General features: G+C 43.1%; 1 protein-coding gene across 1 annotated transcript in view; it reads left to right on the plus strand.

The window, feature by feature from the left end:
* The window catches only part of LOC126235241 (BUD13 homolog), a 213,049-nt gene extending 194,700 nt beyond the window's left edge, over positions 1–18,349 (plus strand). Inside the window, exons 7-9 of the mRNA XM_049943972.1 lie at positions 5,333–5,522; positions 17,910–18,058; positions 18,278–18,349. Coding sequence (XP_049799929.1) covers positions 5,333–5,522; positions 17,910–18,058; positions 18,278–18,349 — 411 coding nt within the window. The remainder of the gene's footprint in view (positions 1–5,332; positions 5,523–17,909; positions 18,059–18,277) is intronic.
* Positions 18,350–19,211: the final 862 nt, after the last annotated feature.

Below are 19,211 nucleotides of genomic sequence, written 5' to 3' on the forward strand. Positions count from 1 at the left end.
CTGTTGCAAACAATCTTTTTACTCTGGTCACTGACATACCTAACTATTTACCTTGGAAGAATTCCGTCGCTCAAAATCTTCTGTGTGTTACGGTGAAGATGATGATTTCAGTGTGACTATGACGATCTTTTCTTGTACTTATTTCACACGTGAGTGATTAGACGAAATAATATATATTTAATTGTTTCCTTTGGGTTATCACTTATTATTTTCGAACCGTTTTTGGCAGTAACAGTTATCATGTGCAAATATGGAGATAAACCGCTTTTATTTTTCCAATATTATGACCGATTTCGAACTAATAAATGCCCATAATTAGGTGCAATGTTACTGAAAGCAAACAAGCATAACACTATGGAAGTTCCTTTTACAAATGCTTGTTAGCGTAAGACAACAGATACTAATAAGAACTATCTTAGCTAAAATTCTACCTACGGTGAAGTTAGTTGCACTAAAAAATGTAAGAGACGTCGAAGAACAGTGGCGATTGGAGTATCAAGAATGGAAGCATGCGTAAGACAAATAAGAAGTTGATAATCGCGCTGCGTTTTGCAACACCGCAGCCGTGGGGCTGTGTAGAGCCAGGGCACGCATTGGCGCTCGTGGAGAACTGTAGTAAATACATAAGCTCTAAATCTTTGGGGCGATGCTATAGCGTTCTATTAGGATGTGAAAGTGACTAGCCCGGCCGTTCACTACAAGCTGACAATCTTAAATATAAGCTGAGAAAGTATGCTATGAAATGTTATAAATGACGCCGAAGGCGCTTGGAATTTAAAAATTTCCGATAACTAATAAGACAAACATCAAACAGACCATTTAAAAAAATGAGGGGTTGAAAAAGTATACTATAATGTAATGTGAATGACGCCAAATGCTCATAAAATGTAGAAGGCTTAAAAATATGGGCTAATGGATTAGATAAAACACATTACAATAAGGAAACAACTTTTTTCATGTCCATAAATACAAACACAGTAAACAACTCTAAAAATCTTTCTAAGTACTGAGAAAGTGTAATTTAGAAAACATTAATTCACTCTGTTCAGCACTTTGTGAAGTACACTGAAGAGCCAAAGAAACTGGCACACATGACTAATATAATGCAGGGCCCCCGCGACCAGGCAGAAGCGCCGCAACACGCTGTGGAGCGAATTCACACGATGAACCCTTCACGGCTGTCCATAAATACGTATGAGTACGAGAGGGTGGAGATCTCTTCTGAACAGGGCGTTGCAAGGCATCCCATGTTCATGTCTGGGGAGTTTAGTTGCCAGCGGAAGTGTTTAATCTCAGAAGAGAGTTTCTGGAGCCACTCTGTAGCAATTCTGGATGTGTGGGGTGTTGCTTTGTCCTGCTGGAATTGCCCAAATCCGTCGTAATGAACAATGGACATGAATGGATGCAGGTGATCAGACAGGGTGCTTCTGTACGTGTCACCTATCAGAGTCGTATCTAGACGTATCGGGGGTTCCATACCACTCCAACTTCACACACCTAACACCGTTACAGAGCCTCCACCAGCTTGAACAGTCCCCTGCCGACATGCAGGGTCCATGGATTCATGAGGTCGTCTCCATACCCGTACACGTCGATCCGCTCGATACAATTTGAAATTAGGCAACATGTTTCCAGTCATCAATAGCCCAATGTCGGTGTTGACGGGCCCAGACGAGGCGTAAAGCTTTCTGCCGTGGAGTCATCTAGGTTACACGAGTGGGCCTTCGGCTCCGAAAGCACATATCGATGATGTTTCGTTGAATGGTTCGCACGGTGACACTTGTTGATGGCCCAGCACTGAAATTTGCAGCAGTTTGCAGAAGGGTTGCACTTGTGTCACGTTGAACGAATCTCGTCAGTCATTGTTGATCCCGTTCTTGCAGGATCTAATTCCGGCAGCAGCGATGTCGGAATTATAATATTGTACCGGATTCTTGATATTCACGGCACACTTGTGAAATGGTAGGTACGGGAAAATCTCCGCTTCGTCGCTACCTCGGGGACGCTGTGTCCCATCGCTCGTGCGCCGATTATAACACCACTGTCAAACTCATTTAAATCTTGATAGCCTGCCATTGTAGCAGCAATCACCAATCTAACAACCCCGCCAGACACTTTTTGTCTTGTATAGAGATTGCAGCGCCGTATTCTGTCTGTTTACATGTCTGTATTTGAATACACATGCGTATACTAGTTTCTTTGACGCATCAGTGTAAAACTTGATCAATAACTTTCTTATTCAACAGTCACTTCCATTCCGTCTAAACTGTTAAGTATTTCTATATTTCTAAAGCAGTCTCATGTAAATTGTCACCTTCTCTCTCAAGTCCGAGCATTCCGAAATCCGTGGTCACACTCTCGTTTCTCTTGTGATACTACCGACGCTGCTGTGGCGTCCCTTCCCAGTAATTTAGTTCATTTACGTCACACCTTCTGCTTTCCGCCAACTGACCCACATGATTTCAATCGATGTGCCAGTGAATACAATATTCTTTTAACCCTTATCCTTTCATTTAGTTGCTTTTCCTTAACAAAGTTCTACATAGAATTGGGATTCTACATCTACATCTACGTGATTGCTTTGCTATTCATAATAAAGTGCCTGGCAGAGGGTTCAACGAACCACCTTCAAGCTGTCTCTCTACCGTTCCATTCTCGAACGGCGCGCGGGAAAACCGAGCACTTAAAGTTTTCTGTGCGAACCCTGATTTCTCTTATTTTATCGTGATGATCATTTCTCCCTATGTAAATGGGTGCCAACAGAATGTTTCCGCAATCGGAGGAGAAAACTGGTGATTGAAGTGTCATGAGAAGATCCCATCGCAACGAAAAACCCCTTTGTTTTAATGATTGCCACTCCAATTCACGTATCATGTCTGTGGCACTATCTCCCCTATTTCGTGATAATACAAAACGAGCCGCCCTTCTTTGTACTTTTTAGATGTCATCCATCAGTCCTACCTGATGCGGATTGCACATCACACAGCAATACTCCAGAATAGGGCGGACAAGCGTGGTGTAACCAGCGTCTTTTGTAGACTTGTTGCACCTTCTAAGTGTTCTGCCAATGAATCGCAGTCTTTGGTTTGCCCTGCCCACAAAATTATCTATGTGATCGTTCCAATTTAGGTTATTTGTAATTGTAATCCCTAAGTATTTAGTTGAATTTATAGCCTTCAGATTTGTGTGACTTATCACGAAATCGAGATTTAGTGAATTTTTTTTAGTACTCATGTGAATAACTTCACACTTTTCTTTATTCAGGGTCAATTGCCACTTTCTCACCATACGAGTATGTTATCTAAATCAATCTGCAATTCGTTTTGGTCATATGATGACTTTACAAGACGGTAAATGACAGAATCATCTGCAAACAATCTAAGAGGGTTACTAATATTGTCTCCTACATTGTTAATATAGATCAGGAACAATAGAGGGCGTATAACACTTGCTTGGGGAACGGCGGATATTAATTCTGTCTTACTCGATGACTTTCCATCTATTACTACGAACTGTGACGTTTCTGACAGGAAATCACGAATCCAGTCGCACAACCGAGGCTATATTCCATAGGCACGCAGTTTGTTTGGAAGACGCTTGTGAGGAACGGTGTCGAAAGCCTTCTGGAAATCTAAAAGTATGGAATCAGTTTGACATCCCCTGTCGATAGCACTCATTTCTTCTTGAGTATGAAGAGTTAGTTGGGTTTCGCAAGAACGATATTTTCTGAATCCGTCTTGACTAAGTGCCAATAAATCGTTTTCTTCGAGGTATTTCATAATGTTCGAATACAGTATATGTTCCAAAACCCTACTGCAAATCGACGTTAGTGATATGGGCCTGTAATTCAAGGGATCACTCCTACTTCCCTTTTTGGGTATTGGTGTGACTTGGGCAATTTTCCCGTCTTTAGGTACGGACCTTTCTGTGAGCGAGCGTTTGTATATAATTGCTAAATATGGAGGTATTGTATCAGCATACTCTGAGAGGAACTTGACTGGTATACAATCTGGACCAGAAGCCTTGCCTTTATTAAGTGATTTAAGCTGCTTTGCGACACCGAGGATATCTACTTCTATGTTTCTCATCTTGGCAGTTGTTCTTGACTGGAATTCAGGAATATTTACTTCGTCTTCTTTGTTTCGGAAACCGTGTTTAATAACTCTGCTATAGTGTCACTGTCATCAGTGACTTCACCGTTGTTATCGCGCAGTGAAGGTATTGATTCCGTCTTGCCACTGGTGTGCTTGCTTTATGCATGCCCAGAATCTTTTTGGGTTTTCTGCCATATTTCGGGACAGAGTTTCCTTACTGAATTTATTAAAAGCATCTCGCATTGAAGTACTCGCTATATTTCGAACTTCTGTAAAAGCCGTGGGGATTTTGCGTTCTTTTAAATTTGGCATGCTTTTTTTCACTCCTCCTGCAACATCGGTCTGACCCGTTTTGTGCACCAAGAGGGATCAGTATCGTCACTTATTAATTTCTGTGGTATGTATCTCTCAGTTGCTGTCGATACTATCACTTTGAAATAATTCAAGTTTCCTTCGCTTCCATGATCAGATCGGAAGGGGTGAAGACTGTCTATTAAAACAGCGTTAAGAGAATTTTTATTAACTTTTTTATATAGATGTACTTTGCGTTTCTTTTTGATGGTTGTAGGTGTTACGGCATTCAGCCTAGCAGCAACTGCCCTGCATTCGTCACAATTGAGTTTGGGGTGCCTTTCCTTACCTACATAATAGTTTTAGTTATTCAACAGTTAACAGAATGTGAGAAGACTTCGAGGTTACCGAAGGTACCGCCATCTTACGCCTGTTTGGCATCCCTGACTGTCAAGAGGAATACATTACGGGGTGGCAAGGAGCGATGTGTTACAACTTTCAAAATAATTTTAACTGGTCAAGGAAAAGGCTAGCACTATTCATTTACGCCTGTTACACTGACTTTGTAAGGTAGAGCTAGTGAATGTAACTGCATTGAACGATTAGCACATGTGGTGCAGAAATCTGCTTATACATAGATTAAAGGAGGATTCGGGAATAACAGCTGAGAAAAGATAGGCAAAATTCTAAATTAGCGACTCGCACAGGTTTGAGCTTTGTAACATTCAGGATGGACCCCATACTTCGCAGAATGCAAACCGTGTCGCACTCATGTACTGGCAGTTGGAACTCAATGTACGACTTCTGCAACCTGAAATCGATATTCATGCCCTTCAGTGTTCTCATGGGCGGTCAAGCAATTCTGCGTACGGTACGCTGTTTCATATAAGCAACGTTGATATGGGTGTATGGAAGCAGAATGCGGACTGCGGCTGTTTCTGTTGCAGATGTTGGCACCCCTGTCACCGGCAGAGCGGGAGCGGCTGCTGCTGGACTCGCTGCGAGGCTCCGGCAAGTTCCGCTGGGGCCGGCGCCAGCAGGAGCAGGTGTCTCCGCCGCCACACTGGGGCTACGATGCCAGGGTCGCCAACCGCGCGCACAGGGACCGCGAATCCCCCAGCTCGCCACTCGATCCAGGTAATATGTCGTCACGTATTTAGTCTCCTGGGTTACCAAGGACACGGAGAGGATACAAATACTGCAAAACCTTAAGCAGCTCGTAGGCAGTAACAGAAACTTTCTTAGAAAGTAGAATGTGTTGTGTCTAGACAAGACAGCCTAGACACAATGAGAGGAAGCCGAAAGGCACGCGCTTAAACTCACGCAGGCTGGCGTGAGGTCTGAAACAGGATACGTAATGAATGCTATAAAGAAAAGTACGTAGCTTCTGGAATACTTAACTTTAATCCACATTTGTAGAACTTCGCTCTTGATGATACATGTTATAACCACAATATATATATGGCAAAGGATTATGGCGCCTTGCTAGGTCGTAGCAAGTGTAGCTGAAGGCTAGGCTAACTATCGTCTCGGCAAATGAGAGCGTATTTGTCAGTAATCCATCTCAGGTAAAGTCGGCTGTACAACTGGGGCGAGTGCCAGGACGTCTCTCTAGACCTGCCGTGTGGTGGCGCTCGGTCTGCAATTACTGACAGTGGCGACACGCGGGTCCGACGTATACTAATGGACCGCGGCCGATTTAAAAAGCTACCACCTAGCAAGTGTGGTGTCTGGCGGTGACACCACAGAATGGATAAGAGTTTAATGCACACGGTAGAGGTATACATTCACAGTGACGTAGAAATGAACAGGAATACTGGAGGCCCATCAGACACGGCGCTCAAATAATCCAGAGGGAGAAAAGAAGCATATTACGATCAGGGTATACGATCACCTTGTACACACACAGACACACACACACACACACACACACACACACACACACACAATACAGGCACAACATTTTTTCTTCCTTTTTTTGGGATCCTTTTTTACGCAGTTGCACTTAAAATATACAACTTGTATTAGTGCCCTCTGCCGCAACTCTAATAAAAGTCCTACTAAGACCAGACGCTTTTCGCTGTATTTTCAGTGGTGACTGTAACAATATAGTTTTTGTCTTCCAATTTTGTTTGTTTTGAGCATTAACAGTTTGCATACGTTACTTATTACTAGAAACAGTTTTTATTCTTTTCGTTATTCATGTTTGTTTTGTTGTCTATTCCATTCTTCTTCGCCTCCACGTGTATGTGTTGAGTATTTGCATTTGCACACAGGACTTTCACTGCGCTTAACACATTTACACTTCTGTGTTGGGAAGTATCACTGTCCCCTTGTCATTTTGCATGTTTTGTTTTGTTATTATGGGATGTGTTCGTGTTTTGTTTGTTTTGATAGTGGTGAAGGCATCTCCTGTCACTCGGTGAGTGTTTTTGTATTTTCTGGCTAGAGAGAGAGAGAGAGGGGGAGAGAGAGTGTGTGTGTGTGTGTGTTTTGTGTGTGTGTGTGTGTGGGGGGGGGGGGGGGGAGCTAATATGTCCTGGCTACTGTGTGTGTAAGTTATTGCTTTATTATAGTACAGTGGTGGATGGTCTAGGGTTTGCCTAGTTTGTGATATTTTGTGGTGTCTCTGGGGATTGTTCTTTCTCAACAATATGTTTCAATGTGATTTCTTCTGCTCTTTGGAGACAGTGACAGTGGGGGCTCCTGGTAGATGTAGGTATCAGATAAAAAAGGATATAGGGTTTCTATGGGGAAGGAATTAGCGATTGAGAGACTAGTAGAATTTTAATGAAGTAAGAAGAGAGTGGGTTGGATTCTTAATTTGTGATGGGACGGAATAAGTTATTGTTCACAGGAGGCACAGATCTCAATCAAAATGATTAAAATTGCTCTGGGAATGGATGTGGAGTGTTTAGCGCGAAAGAAAGGAAACGTGTGTGATATACACGTGGCCAGGCTTCTCGTAAATTGGGGACCACAGTGGGGTATTGAGACTCAAGTTAACGGGAGATGTAAGATAAGGAAAGCCATTCTTGAATCTGGATACTGTATCTGAGAGGGTATAGGTCTGTAGGAGCAGGTAGTGATGTGGGTGTGAGAAGGAAAGTAAGACAAAATGCATGTTATTCGAGGATTTGGTAGGAGTAGAATAACTTGGGGAAAGCAGGGATGCATGCTGCATCTGTATATGTGTGATTGAGGCAGATGTGGGACTTGCATGTGTGAATGCGTCATTGGATGTAGGATGGAGGGACATGTGGTCACCACATCGCTCTCCCGGTCGTTCTCGGGTTTCTTAACATCGAAATCGCTACTAATCTTTTGACTAGCTCCTCAGTTGGCCTCACGAGGCTGTATGCCTATCAAGGAAAAATCCCTGACAGCAATGGAGGCGGAATATTAGTGTTAGGTGTACTGATGTTTTAGTTGGTTGGATTCGACGACTGTAGGTCGTTGGATAAAACTCTTGCGACAGATTGAAAAGGTGTTTTTCACCGTAATTATTGTTGCGTTTTTTGCAGGTTTGATGGAAGGGTGCCACTGTTACCTTGGAAGAGTAGATAGTTTAGTTAATGGTCAAGGGATCGTTGGAATGAGTGAAAGCTGGAATGGATGGAAGGGGAGTTGATGTTGTCAGTATAATGGAGTAGGAACGTGGGATGGATCGATTTTGAGGCATTATCTGTGATGGAGACAAACCAGCGGATGACACAATGATCTTTGCGGTACCCTGCTGTGGGGTGGAAAATGTGATAAGGGTTGCATAGGATTGACAGCTCGCCATAAATAATGGAAATATGTTGCTGTAATTGACTGCAAGCGCTTATCAGTGATGTCTCAACTGGAGGCTACGATTCAGTATACGATAGTAGGCTTTTTCAGTGTCTAGTAATAGGATTAGTGAGTGTTGATGCCTGTTGTGTCCTCTATATTCGGAGTGGACAAAGTGCAGGACTTGAGTGTCTGTGGAAAAGTGGGGACGGAACTCACACTCGCTCGTTGTAAAATGAAGAAAGAAAGAGTAGGGCTTAACATTCATCGTCAATGAGGTCATTAGAGAAGGAAGAAATGAAGATTAGGTTTTAAGATCCCGTCGATGACGAGGTCATTGCAGACGGAGCGCAAGCTCAGATTGGGGAAGGATAGGAAAGGAAATGGGCTGTACACTTTCAAAGGAACCATCATAGCGTTTTTCCAAGGCGATTTAGGGATATCGCAGAAGAATATGGATAGGAAGATTTTGGCACACTGGCACCTCGTTCGGTATTACAGACGGAACACAAGCTCGGACGGGACAAGGATGGGGAAGGAATTTACATGTATCCTTTTCAAAAGTACCAACTGGCATTCGCTTTAATCGGTTTAAGGCGATTACATAAAAGCTAATTCTGGATGACTGGAAGGACTTCGAACTTCGTTTCCTGGGAAGTAGTATTGTGTGCTAACCACTTCACCACTTTGTTCAGTAAGAAACACTTTTCGGTGGTGTTTTCGGATGCGTTTGGAGAGGCTGAATTCAAGGACTATGTTGAAAAATGAGGCAAGGCTAGTGATCAGGAAGGAAAAGCTATTGTAGGAGGTCTTTTGGGTTTTGGGAGCATACAAATTTTTGAGGTGGTCAGCCACCCGACGTTAAAACTTGTGCAAACAATGGCGTTACATAGGGCTGTTACCATTAATCAGAAGGAGAAAAGTCATTCCTTATGATGACAGTATGTGATGGAGGCATAACTGAGGCTGTTTTATGTTTCATTGCGATAATGGATTTTATGTCGTTTGCTGTGATCGGTGGCTTTAAATTTGCTTGTGGTGTGGACTGTAAATACTGGAAGTGATGTGCTACTGATCTCGTGGTGGTGGTATGGGTCATGGTAAGACCATAGTTGGGATTATCTTGGGATTATCAGAGAAGATGAATATGTCTTGGACGTAGACGGCGAAAACTTTGGCTTTACTTAGGCTGCCAGGAAGGAGTTAATTGTTTCTGAGGAATTGGTAGCGTGCACAAAATTTATGGCTTGTAAGTGATAATGATTATCGAAAAATCGTTTGGTTTGCACCGTTGCGAATTCTGCGACTTAAATTATTCCGTTTTATTGGCGGCATTGCAATGCTATTTCATCCTTTCAATTCAATTCAACTGTGTCGATTGCGACATAAAGTGCGATGCGAATAATCACATTTCAACTGAAAACGGACAAATGATTCACTTTGTTGTTACTGTACAACTGTTTGTCACTTCAAAATTCACAGTATTTCATAGGTAAACCTGCAAATTTGAGATAAAACGACGAAACCTAATTCATTTCGAGAAACTATTGCGATGAATTTACTACACAATCACATTTCAACTGAAAATAAACAGTGCATCAGTTTTTTCCACCATGTAAGCGACTGGCTAGATTCACAATTGGACTATGATAGTCCGCTGTCAAACGACATTTTCACACAAAGTAGCAAAATAAACTGCAATTTGAATAAAAATAAAATAACTACATTTGTTGGACAGAGCTCGAAACAACACAACAGTAAAAACAAACGGAATTTTGTTTTAATTTAGGCTAGAATGGTTTTACAGATTTTTCTCCAGCTCTTCCGATTTTTTTCAAATGAATATATTCAACTGAGCTGTTTCCAACCCTGGGAGCACGACGAACAAAACAAGCAACGAGTTCACAAAATACGTCGTTCCTATCGTCAGTTATGATAGAGAGTGCGTACAAAAACTACGGTTTTTACAGTTTGTCCGAAATTGCGACTTCCCTTTGTAATTGTCCCGATATTTGTTGTGAAAATTTCTCCAGTACCATAACGAACAAAACATAAAAATAATTAAGTTTAGCCATGTTTCGAATCGTGAGTTATGGTTTTCCCGAATTATCCGGCCAACTTTTCGAATTTTTCCTTCGTCCACAACCTTTTTCAGACTACTACGAAAATTTAAAAATTAGCCAAATCTCTCTAGCTGTTCTCAACTGATGCACTTACCAACAAACAGCATTTACGTTCGTATTCTACCGTCCTCAATGTCAAAAAAAAAAAAAAAAAAAAAAAAAAAAAAAAAAAAAAAAAAAAAAAACGCTGTTTCTAGTTCGTTTCCATGCACACCCACTGGATTATACGAACAATACTATGCCGTTTCCCCGTGTCACAACCTCACATGTTCTAAGTCAGTGGTACAGGAAGACAGTGCGTAACAACAGTTGGTGTGTTTATATTTCTGATGCTAGTGTACACAGGATTCGTATTTCATTTTGAGTACCTCATAGAGCAATCTAGCACAGCTCATACACGATCAGTCAAAATATTTCTAAGCAGAAGCCTTTTACTTATTTATTTATTTTTAATAATCAACGCAAGAGTTTAATCACCTATTCCCCAGGCTCAACAACTATTTAAAATGTCTTTTGGCTATTTTACTGCGGCTATCATTGCAAAAAAGTGTCTTTCCAGTTCACTTTTCAGATTCCAAAAATCGGGAAAACGCAAAGTGCAATTTTTGAGCTCTGATTCTCGATATGCGATCAGTGCACGTCGTGAACGGCTTTTGTGCTGCGTATATGGACGCACATTTCATTAAAACTTCAACTTCATTCATCTGGGAATGCTATTAAATTAATCTTAAATTACTTTCTGACTGTACCAAGTACTTTGACAATGCGTATTGAATAGCAATGGGCAAAATTATTAATTACGAGTAACAACCAAATAACAGGTCCCAGAAATCGAGTGATTATATAATAGGATCCGAGAAGTACGCTGAAACCAGCGGGACAGTTTCCATTACAACTGGAATGTTTTCTAAGTACTGATGTAAAATTTCTGTACTTGAATTTCCTGTAGAACTGTATAACCCATTTGCATGATAGACGAGTACATTGCAGTGCCTGAGTAACACCTTGCCCGGTCGGAGCTACTAACTGATGACTCAAGCCTACAGCGTGGAACGGCCGTGATGGAACTTTCCCGAGGTCCAAATGCGTTTCAGGAGCACACTGACTACACAGAGCTGTCTGTGCTTGATGGATTGCGAGACGGAAGTATTGAGGCTGCCTATTACATTGGCCAGACAGGAATGGTATTGATTTGTTTAAAATTACTTAAATTTTAACAGCATTCCATTAAAATCATGGTTTTCTCATTGCTGTCTAAAAAAGAAGCTAATGATGAAAACTCGTTTTCTGTTGGTGAATCTTACACTATTATTGTTTGATTAACAGGCACTACTCATTCCGAATCCCGCTCCAGCTACTGCCGGGTCTGGGTGCTGACGAGTCCTCTCCATTTGGCTCGGTCCTCCCATCACTTTTCTTCCTCCACTTGCTGCCATGTCACACCTCTCCTTTCAACAGATATTCTCACTACCATTTTCCACCGTGTTCTTGGGCGCCCTCTAGGTCTTTTCCCATCCATCTTTAGTTCTTCCATAATTTTGGGGACTCTCTGCCCATGCATCCTCTTAACATGCCCATACCATCTTAATCTCTTTCTTTCAATTTCTTCTCTCATACTTTCTTGTTTGAGGTCCTTTCTAATCTCTACATTCCTTACTCTGTCCATTCTTGTTTTTCCCTTAACTGCTCTGAGAAATTTCATTTCCCCTGCTTGCAGTCTGCTCCAGTCCCTTTCTGTCATTGTCCATGTTTCTCCACCATAGGTGACAATAGGGATGTAATAATTCTTATACACAAGGAGTTTTGCTCTTTCTGAAACTTCATTATTCCAAATCAGATGTTTTATTGTTTGGTAGAAATTGCCTCCCTTCTGTAACCTCCTATTAATTTCGTTAGTTATTCTTCCATCCCTAGATATTTCACTCCCTAAATAAGTGAAACTTTCTACCACTTTGAGGGGTTCTCCATTCAAGGTAATATTTCCGTTGATTCCTTTCTCTCTTCCAAATACCATTACTTCACTCTTATCTTTATTTATTTTTAATCCCTACCTTTTCATTATTTCCTTCCACTCATCAAGCTGTAACTGTACATCTACCTCTTTATCACCCCATATTACCATATCATCTGCAAAAATCATCTTTTTGTCTTTTTCTTTTACTATATCTTTAACTGCCCTATTCATTCCCTCCATCACAACATTAAAAAACGCGGGAGATAGAATATTTCCTTGCTTAAGTCCTTGTCTTATTTCGAAGTATTCAGAGTTCCCCAATGGTGTTCTAATTCTACAATTGTGGCCTCTGTACATTGTCTTAATAACATTAATGTATCCATCTTCTACACTCCTGGAAATTGAAATAAGAACACCGTGAATTCATTGTCCCAGGAAGGGGAAACTTTATTGACACGTTCCTGGGGTCAGATACATCACATGATCACACTGACAGAACCACAGGCACATAGACACAGGCAACAGAGCATGCACAATGTCGGCACTAGTACAGTGTATATCCACCTTTCGCAGCAATGCAGGCTGCTATTCTCCCATGGAGACGATCGTAGAGATGCTGGATGTAGTCCTGTGGAACGGCTTGCCATGCCATTTCCACCTGGCGCCTCAGTTGGACCAGCATTCGTGCTGGACGTGCAGACCGCGTGAGACGACGCTTCATCCAGTCCCAAACATGCTCAATGGGGGACAGATCCGGAGATCTTGCTGGCCAGGGTAGTTGACTTACACCTTCTAGAGCACGTTGGGTGGCACGGGATACATGCGGACGTGCATTGTCCTGTTGGAACAGCAAGTTCCCTTGCCGGTCTAGGAATGGTAGAACGATGGGTTCGATGACGGTTTGGATGTACCGTGCACTATTCAGTGTCCCCTCGACGATCACCAGTGGTGTACGGCCAGTGTAGGAGAACGCTCCCCACACCATGATGCCGGGTGTTGGCCCTGTGTGCCTCGGTCGTATGCAGTCCTGATTGTGGCGCTCACCTGCACGGCGCCAAACACGCATACGACCATCATTGGCACCAAGGCAGAAGCGACTCTCATCGCTGAAGACGACACGTCTCCATTCGTCCCTCCATTCACGCCTGTCGCGACACCACTGGAGGCGGGCTGCACGATGTTGGGGCGTGAGCGGAAGACGGCCTAACGGTGTGCGGGACCGTGGCCCAGCTTCATGGAGACGGTTGCGAATGGTCCTCGCCGATACCCCAAGAGCAACAGTGTCCCTAATTTGCTGGGAAGTGGCGGTGCGGTCCCATACGGCACTGCGTAGGATCCTACTGTCTTGGCGTGCATCCGTGCGTCGCTGCGGTCCGGTCCCAGGTCGACGGGCACGTGCACCTTCCGCCGACCACTGGCGACAACATCGATGTACTGTAGAGACCTCACGCCCCACGTGTTGAGCAATTCGGCGGTACGTCCACCCGGCCTCCCGCATGCCCACTATACGCCCTTGCTCAAAGTCCGTCAACTGCACATACGGTTCACGTCCACGCTGTCGCGGCATGCTACCAGTGTTAAAGACTGCGATGGAGCTCCGTATGCCACGGCAAACTGGCTGACACTGACGGCGGCGGTGCACAAATGCTGCGCAGCTAGCGTCATTCGACGGCCAACACCGCGGTTCCTGGTGTGTCCGCTGTGCCGTGCGTGTGATCATTGCTTGTACAGCCCTCTCGCAGTGTCCGGAGCAAATATGGTGGGTCTGACACACCGGTGTCAATGTGTTCTTTTTTCCATTTCCAGGAGTGTATATCTATCTTCTTCAGTTCTTCCCAGAGTCTTTCCTTGTCAACTGAGTAATATGCCCTTTCTATGTCTATAAAAACCATTATCACCCTTTTGTTATACTCCCAACTTTTTTCCATCAGTTGACGGATTGAAAATATCAGGTCGATCGTGCTCTTTCCTTTCCTAATCCCATGCTGTTCTTCACTCAGCTCCTTTTCTATCTTTTCACTTATTCGATTTAGTAAAATTCTTTCAAAAATCTTGGCTGTATGACTCATGAGGGTTATTCCTCTGTAGTTTTTACAAAGTCTTTTATTGCCTTTCTTGAAGATGGGAACAATGTCTCCTGTTCTCCAGTCGTCAGGTATTTTACTATTTCTCCACACGCTTGATAGTACTCTATATAGCCACTGCATTCCCACTGGACCTGCTGCTCGTATCATGTCCACTGATACTTCATCAGGTCCTGGGGCTTTTCCCCCATTCATCTTCTTCACAGCTTTTTCCATTTCTTCCCGTATAATTTGTCCTAATTCTGCTTCCCAGCTTCTCTCAATTTCTCCATTATTTGTTGTTTCCTCATGTACCTGCTCCTCAGCGTTTAACAGCTTCTTAAAATGTTCTTTCCAGAGATCTTTTATATTCCCTGGATCTTCAATAATGGTACCGTCCTCTGTTTCCATCTTTACTGTACTTCAGAAGCCTTCCTTTTATTTTTCATCATTTTATAGAACATTTTCTTATTGCTCTTCACATCTTCTTCAAGTTTTTTTTGTAAACTCTTCCCATGCCTTTTTCTTTGCTGTTTCCACTATTTCTTTGCACTTCTTCTTTTCCTCTATATATCTTTTATGGTCTTCGTCATTTTTAGTTTGCCACCATTTTCTCCATGCTCCATTTTTTCTTCTAACTGCTTGGATTGTGGTATCATCCCACCAACTTGTCTGTCTTACTTTTCCCTTTCCAGATGTTCTGCAACATACTTTTTGTGCTGCTTCGACTAAAGTGTCTTTGAATAAACTCCATTCTCTTTCTACATCGCAGAAAACTTCTTTTGGAAATTTTTGTGTTATTAATTCTCTGTACTTCTCAGCACATTCACTCTCCTTCAATTTCCAATCCCGTATCCTCATCACTTTCTTCTGTTTTCTATTTTTCACACACTGATTCATTTTCCATTGTCCCTCCAGTAACCTATGGTCTCCATCTGCACTCACACTTGGAATTACCTTCACATTTGTTACTTTCTCTCCCCATTCCCTATCTACTAGAATATAATCAATTACACTCTTCGTTCTTCCATCCCATCTGTATCTGGTGATAACATGACTTTCTCTCTTCATAAACCAGCTGTTTGCTATTTTCATTCCATTCCTCTGGCACAAATCCAGGAGTCTTTCCCCTTCTTCATTTCTGCCTCCATATCCAAAACATCCCAATACTTGCTCAAATCCCTTTCTGTCTTTGCCTACCTGTGCATTAAAATCTCCCATCACTATATTAGCACTCTCTATATGGTTTTCTAACACATTATCAAAGTCCATCTTCTCTTCTTCGCTACATCCCACTTGAGGTGCATAAATCTGGATTACTTTTAGTGTTTCTTTTTGGAATCTCAGGTTTAAGATTATGATCCTGTCTGATATATATCTCACATTTTCAATACAGCTTTGTACATTCTTATTCACCATCACTGCCACACCATTTCTACCAGACCTGTTATTCCCACTCCAGTACAGTTTTCCTCCTCCTCTCAAATTCTTCTCACCTTTTCCCTTCCACTTTGTTTCGCTTAATCCCAATATATCTAACTTCCTCTCTGTTACTACATCTGTCATTTCTTCCATTTTTCCATTGAGGGTTAATATATTAAGGGTGCCAATATTTAGGTTATTTTTTAGTCCAGTTGGTTTCATCTTCTTGTACTGATGAATATCATCAGGTCTCCCATCATTTGTAACAGTACTTGAAGAAGCAGTGGGGTCAAATCTTGAGTGGTTCGTTTCGAGGCTCGTCTGTGTTTTGAAAGCAATATATGAAGACTTTCCTACTGGCTTGCTAGGCCTAACGCAAGGAAGGATTTTCTGTTGGGGTTGTCTCCCGTAGCCTTTGGAGTTTCTCCTCCACCACAAGGCAGTGGTTCCCTTCTCATTTAATCCCCAGAAAGGAGGGTTGCCTCATCTGCCAGCTACGTCGTTCCGAAGTCTTCCTTCTCCGCCGTCGCTGCCATTAAGGTCTTCACCCGTAACCCTGGGCATGGGTTCCGTGTTATACCCCACGGGTTTGGGTCCCTGCCTGAACTCAGCCATCCTAGCACTCCGGCCTACTGAAGTGTAGGATGCCCACCCCGCGACGTGGACGCGCCAGACAGGAATTACCCCAGTGGAGGGATAGGGAAGGACACCCTACCTCCCTGGAGCCAGGTTAATGATTGTGTATGGTGCCACAATCATAGGGCAGGCACCTTTCTCTCGTGCGCGTATGCACACACCATAGTTCTTTTGACAGCCTGAAACCCATCACAGCCGAGGGCTCAAGAAGTCTTCGGGGTGCTCGAGAGGGTGTCTGCTGTAGCATCCCGAACGAGATAGCGGCGTTTCGCGCAGTCATTATTGCAAGTCATATCAGCAAAAACAATCACCTTCTTAGCAGCAGGCAGTGGGAGCCCAGCGGTTACTCATTAATACTGTTATTTTAATAGTTGCATAAAATATCGCATGTTCCTGTCACTGTAGGATTTGCACAGGGGTTCTATCAGCCTCTGGTTGGATGGCGCATTAGCTCATAGTTCTGAGAGAAGATTCCTGTTGCAGCGAGAAGGGGCTGCTGATTCGCGCGTTTACCTTAACCAATCAAGTCACACGTTTTTGTGTAAGTTCCCATGGCAACACCATATGGCTGTCACTGCTCAGTAGGCGGCTACTATTAGTCGTCAGAAATTTGCACTTTGCGGCTGAAATTTGGCAACAATGCTGCCACCTCTCAGGGATCTTCTCTGACCAACTGTATTACAGGCCCCTGTAAACGAGCACACTTGTTTGTCAAACGCACCTTTGTCTAACAGCAGATTTGTCAAAAGAAGCCCGCAGACTAACAAAGTTTGCCTCTTTGAAGCAGACTGTGTTCGTGAGTATTTTGACATTAGTTAGTATGGGAAAATTTATTCTCTTCTACGTGCTCCTCAAACAGCATTTCTTTAAAATACGACACCGTGTGAACATATAGCTCACATCGTTTGTGGAAGAACCAGAGAACTCCCGCTTGTATGTTACGGGTAAAACATTGATTTTGTTCTTAACCTATTCCTGCGTAATATATGTCTGGGAAAGATGTGATGTCTCTATCGTTTTGGTAATTGTATGTGCTGTTTTGTTTTTATCAACTGGTTCAAATGGCTCTGAGCACTATGGGACTTAACATCTATGGTCATCAGTCCCCTAGAACTTAGAACTACTTAAACCTAACTAACCTAAGGACATCACACAACACCCAGTCATCACGAGGCAGAGAAAATCCCTGACCCCGCCGGGAATCGAACCCGGGAACCCGTTCTTTTTATCCTTGATCTTAGGTTCCGTAGTGGTGGAAGCTCTCTATACAATGAGATATATTGTTGTAAAACAATTTTTCACTAAACTTATGTGGCGAACCATCGACGCAACAAATCCGTCATCTTGTCAAATTTTCCGCCAGTCAAAATTTCTCACAACCACGTCAAACACGATGTATGCTTGACAAACGCGTCAAATAGCACCGTACGGGGTCAAATGTTTAGCAAATGTAGCCAGTTTGACAAATTATTATATCATATACGTGTGAGGGAGGGGGGCTTAGACAATAATGTGTGTTACTATGAATGGTACCGCGCATGCGCATGCGCAGGCTACGTGCGGCACGCGGCGTCCAACTGGCCGGTGACGCCGCCATCTGGCTCCCGTACGCCGCGCACACCGTCTCAGTCGCCCTCTGGCTCCGAGTCGTCCGGATCTCCGCCCGCGGCGGGCCAGACCCCGGGGGCCGCAGCGGGGGCGGCGCAGCGAGCGGGTGGCGTGGGCGGCCGGGCCCCGCGGCGCCGCGACAGCGACGACGATGACGACGACGACGACGTGCCGGCGGGCGGCTCGCTGACGACGCAGCTGCTGCAGCGCTGGCTGCGCTCCAGGCACGCGCGTGTGGGAAAGACCACCTCACAGCCCTGAGCCACGGCCGCTTCACATGTCCTCATAGTGCATGCTGTGGTGCGACTCCAGGGATCTCGATTTGCAGATACGTCACGTGCAGTTATACTGACACTTGCGAGCAGCTACTCCAAAATGCCATAAGTTCGTGCAATCGATAATTAGTACATGGTTATTGGTTTAATATGTGTTTGACAAAATTTTTAATAAGATCGTGCTATTGTTATACTACAGTAATTTTAGCAGTCCACCATCAGTTGTAAATAAACTCTAATCTCCAGCAAAGAGGTTCAAAACTGTAAATAAAATTACACATATTGAAAGGGGCCATGTAAATACTGCCGAATGAGGCCAATGCGGTATTGCCTTTTAAAAGACACTCCTCAGAGCGGAATCTTATTTCGCACCGTACACGTCGCTTTCCGTAAAAACGTCTATTCATGTATTCTTTGTCATACATAATGATTTAATTTTTCTGAAAAACTAACTTAATGAAAAAATACGAGTAGTTACTGTCTGAGCACAGGAAACATAAATTTTACCTATATTAGGCAAATAAAAACGATAATTTTCCAGAAGAGAACCTCACTCATCATACCACTCTCTCAAACTGAGGTACTGTAGTATGTTCATTAGACACTGGACCCGTCTTTGGGAGGACAGTCCTCTGAATCCTTGCCCAGTCTTCCATATGTAGGTTTTTCTAAACCATTTTCGAAAGGGCATGGCTAATTATCTTCCCCACTCTTCCCCAATCTGAGCTTGTGCCAGCCTCTAATGATCTCATTGTTAACAGAAAATTAAACCCATATCTTGATTCTTTTCAGACAATATTTTTGCCATCTTAGAATCAATTCTTTTTACTAAATGAAATATTCAAAAAAGTTTTGATCAGAACCGCCAATCTTCAGAGTTTTAACTGTTAATTGCTAAATAAAATATTCCAAAAATTTAAAGACTAATCCATCCTCCGATAAAAAATATAAGACTGAAATTACATTGTTCA

Source organism: Schistocerca nitens, chromosome 2, assembly GCF_023898315.1.
Source record: "Schistocerca nitens isolate TAMUIC-IGC-003100 chromosome 2, iqSchNite1.1, whole genome shotgun sequence".
Taxonomy (NCBI): domain Eukaryota; kingdom Metazoa; phylum Arthropoda; class Insecta; order Orthoptera; family Acrididae; genus Schistocerca; species Schistocerca nitens.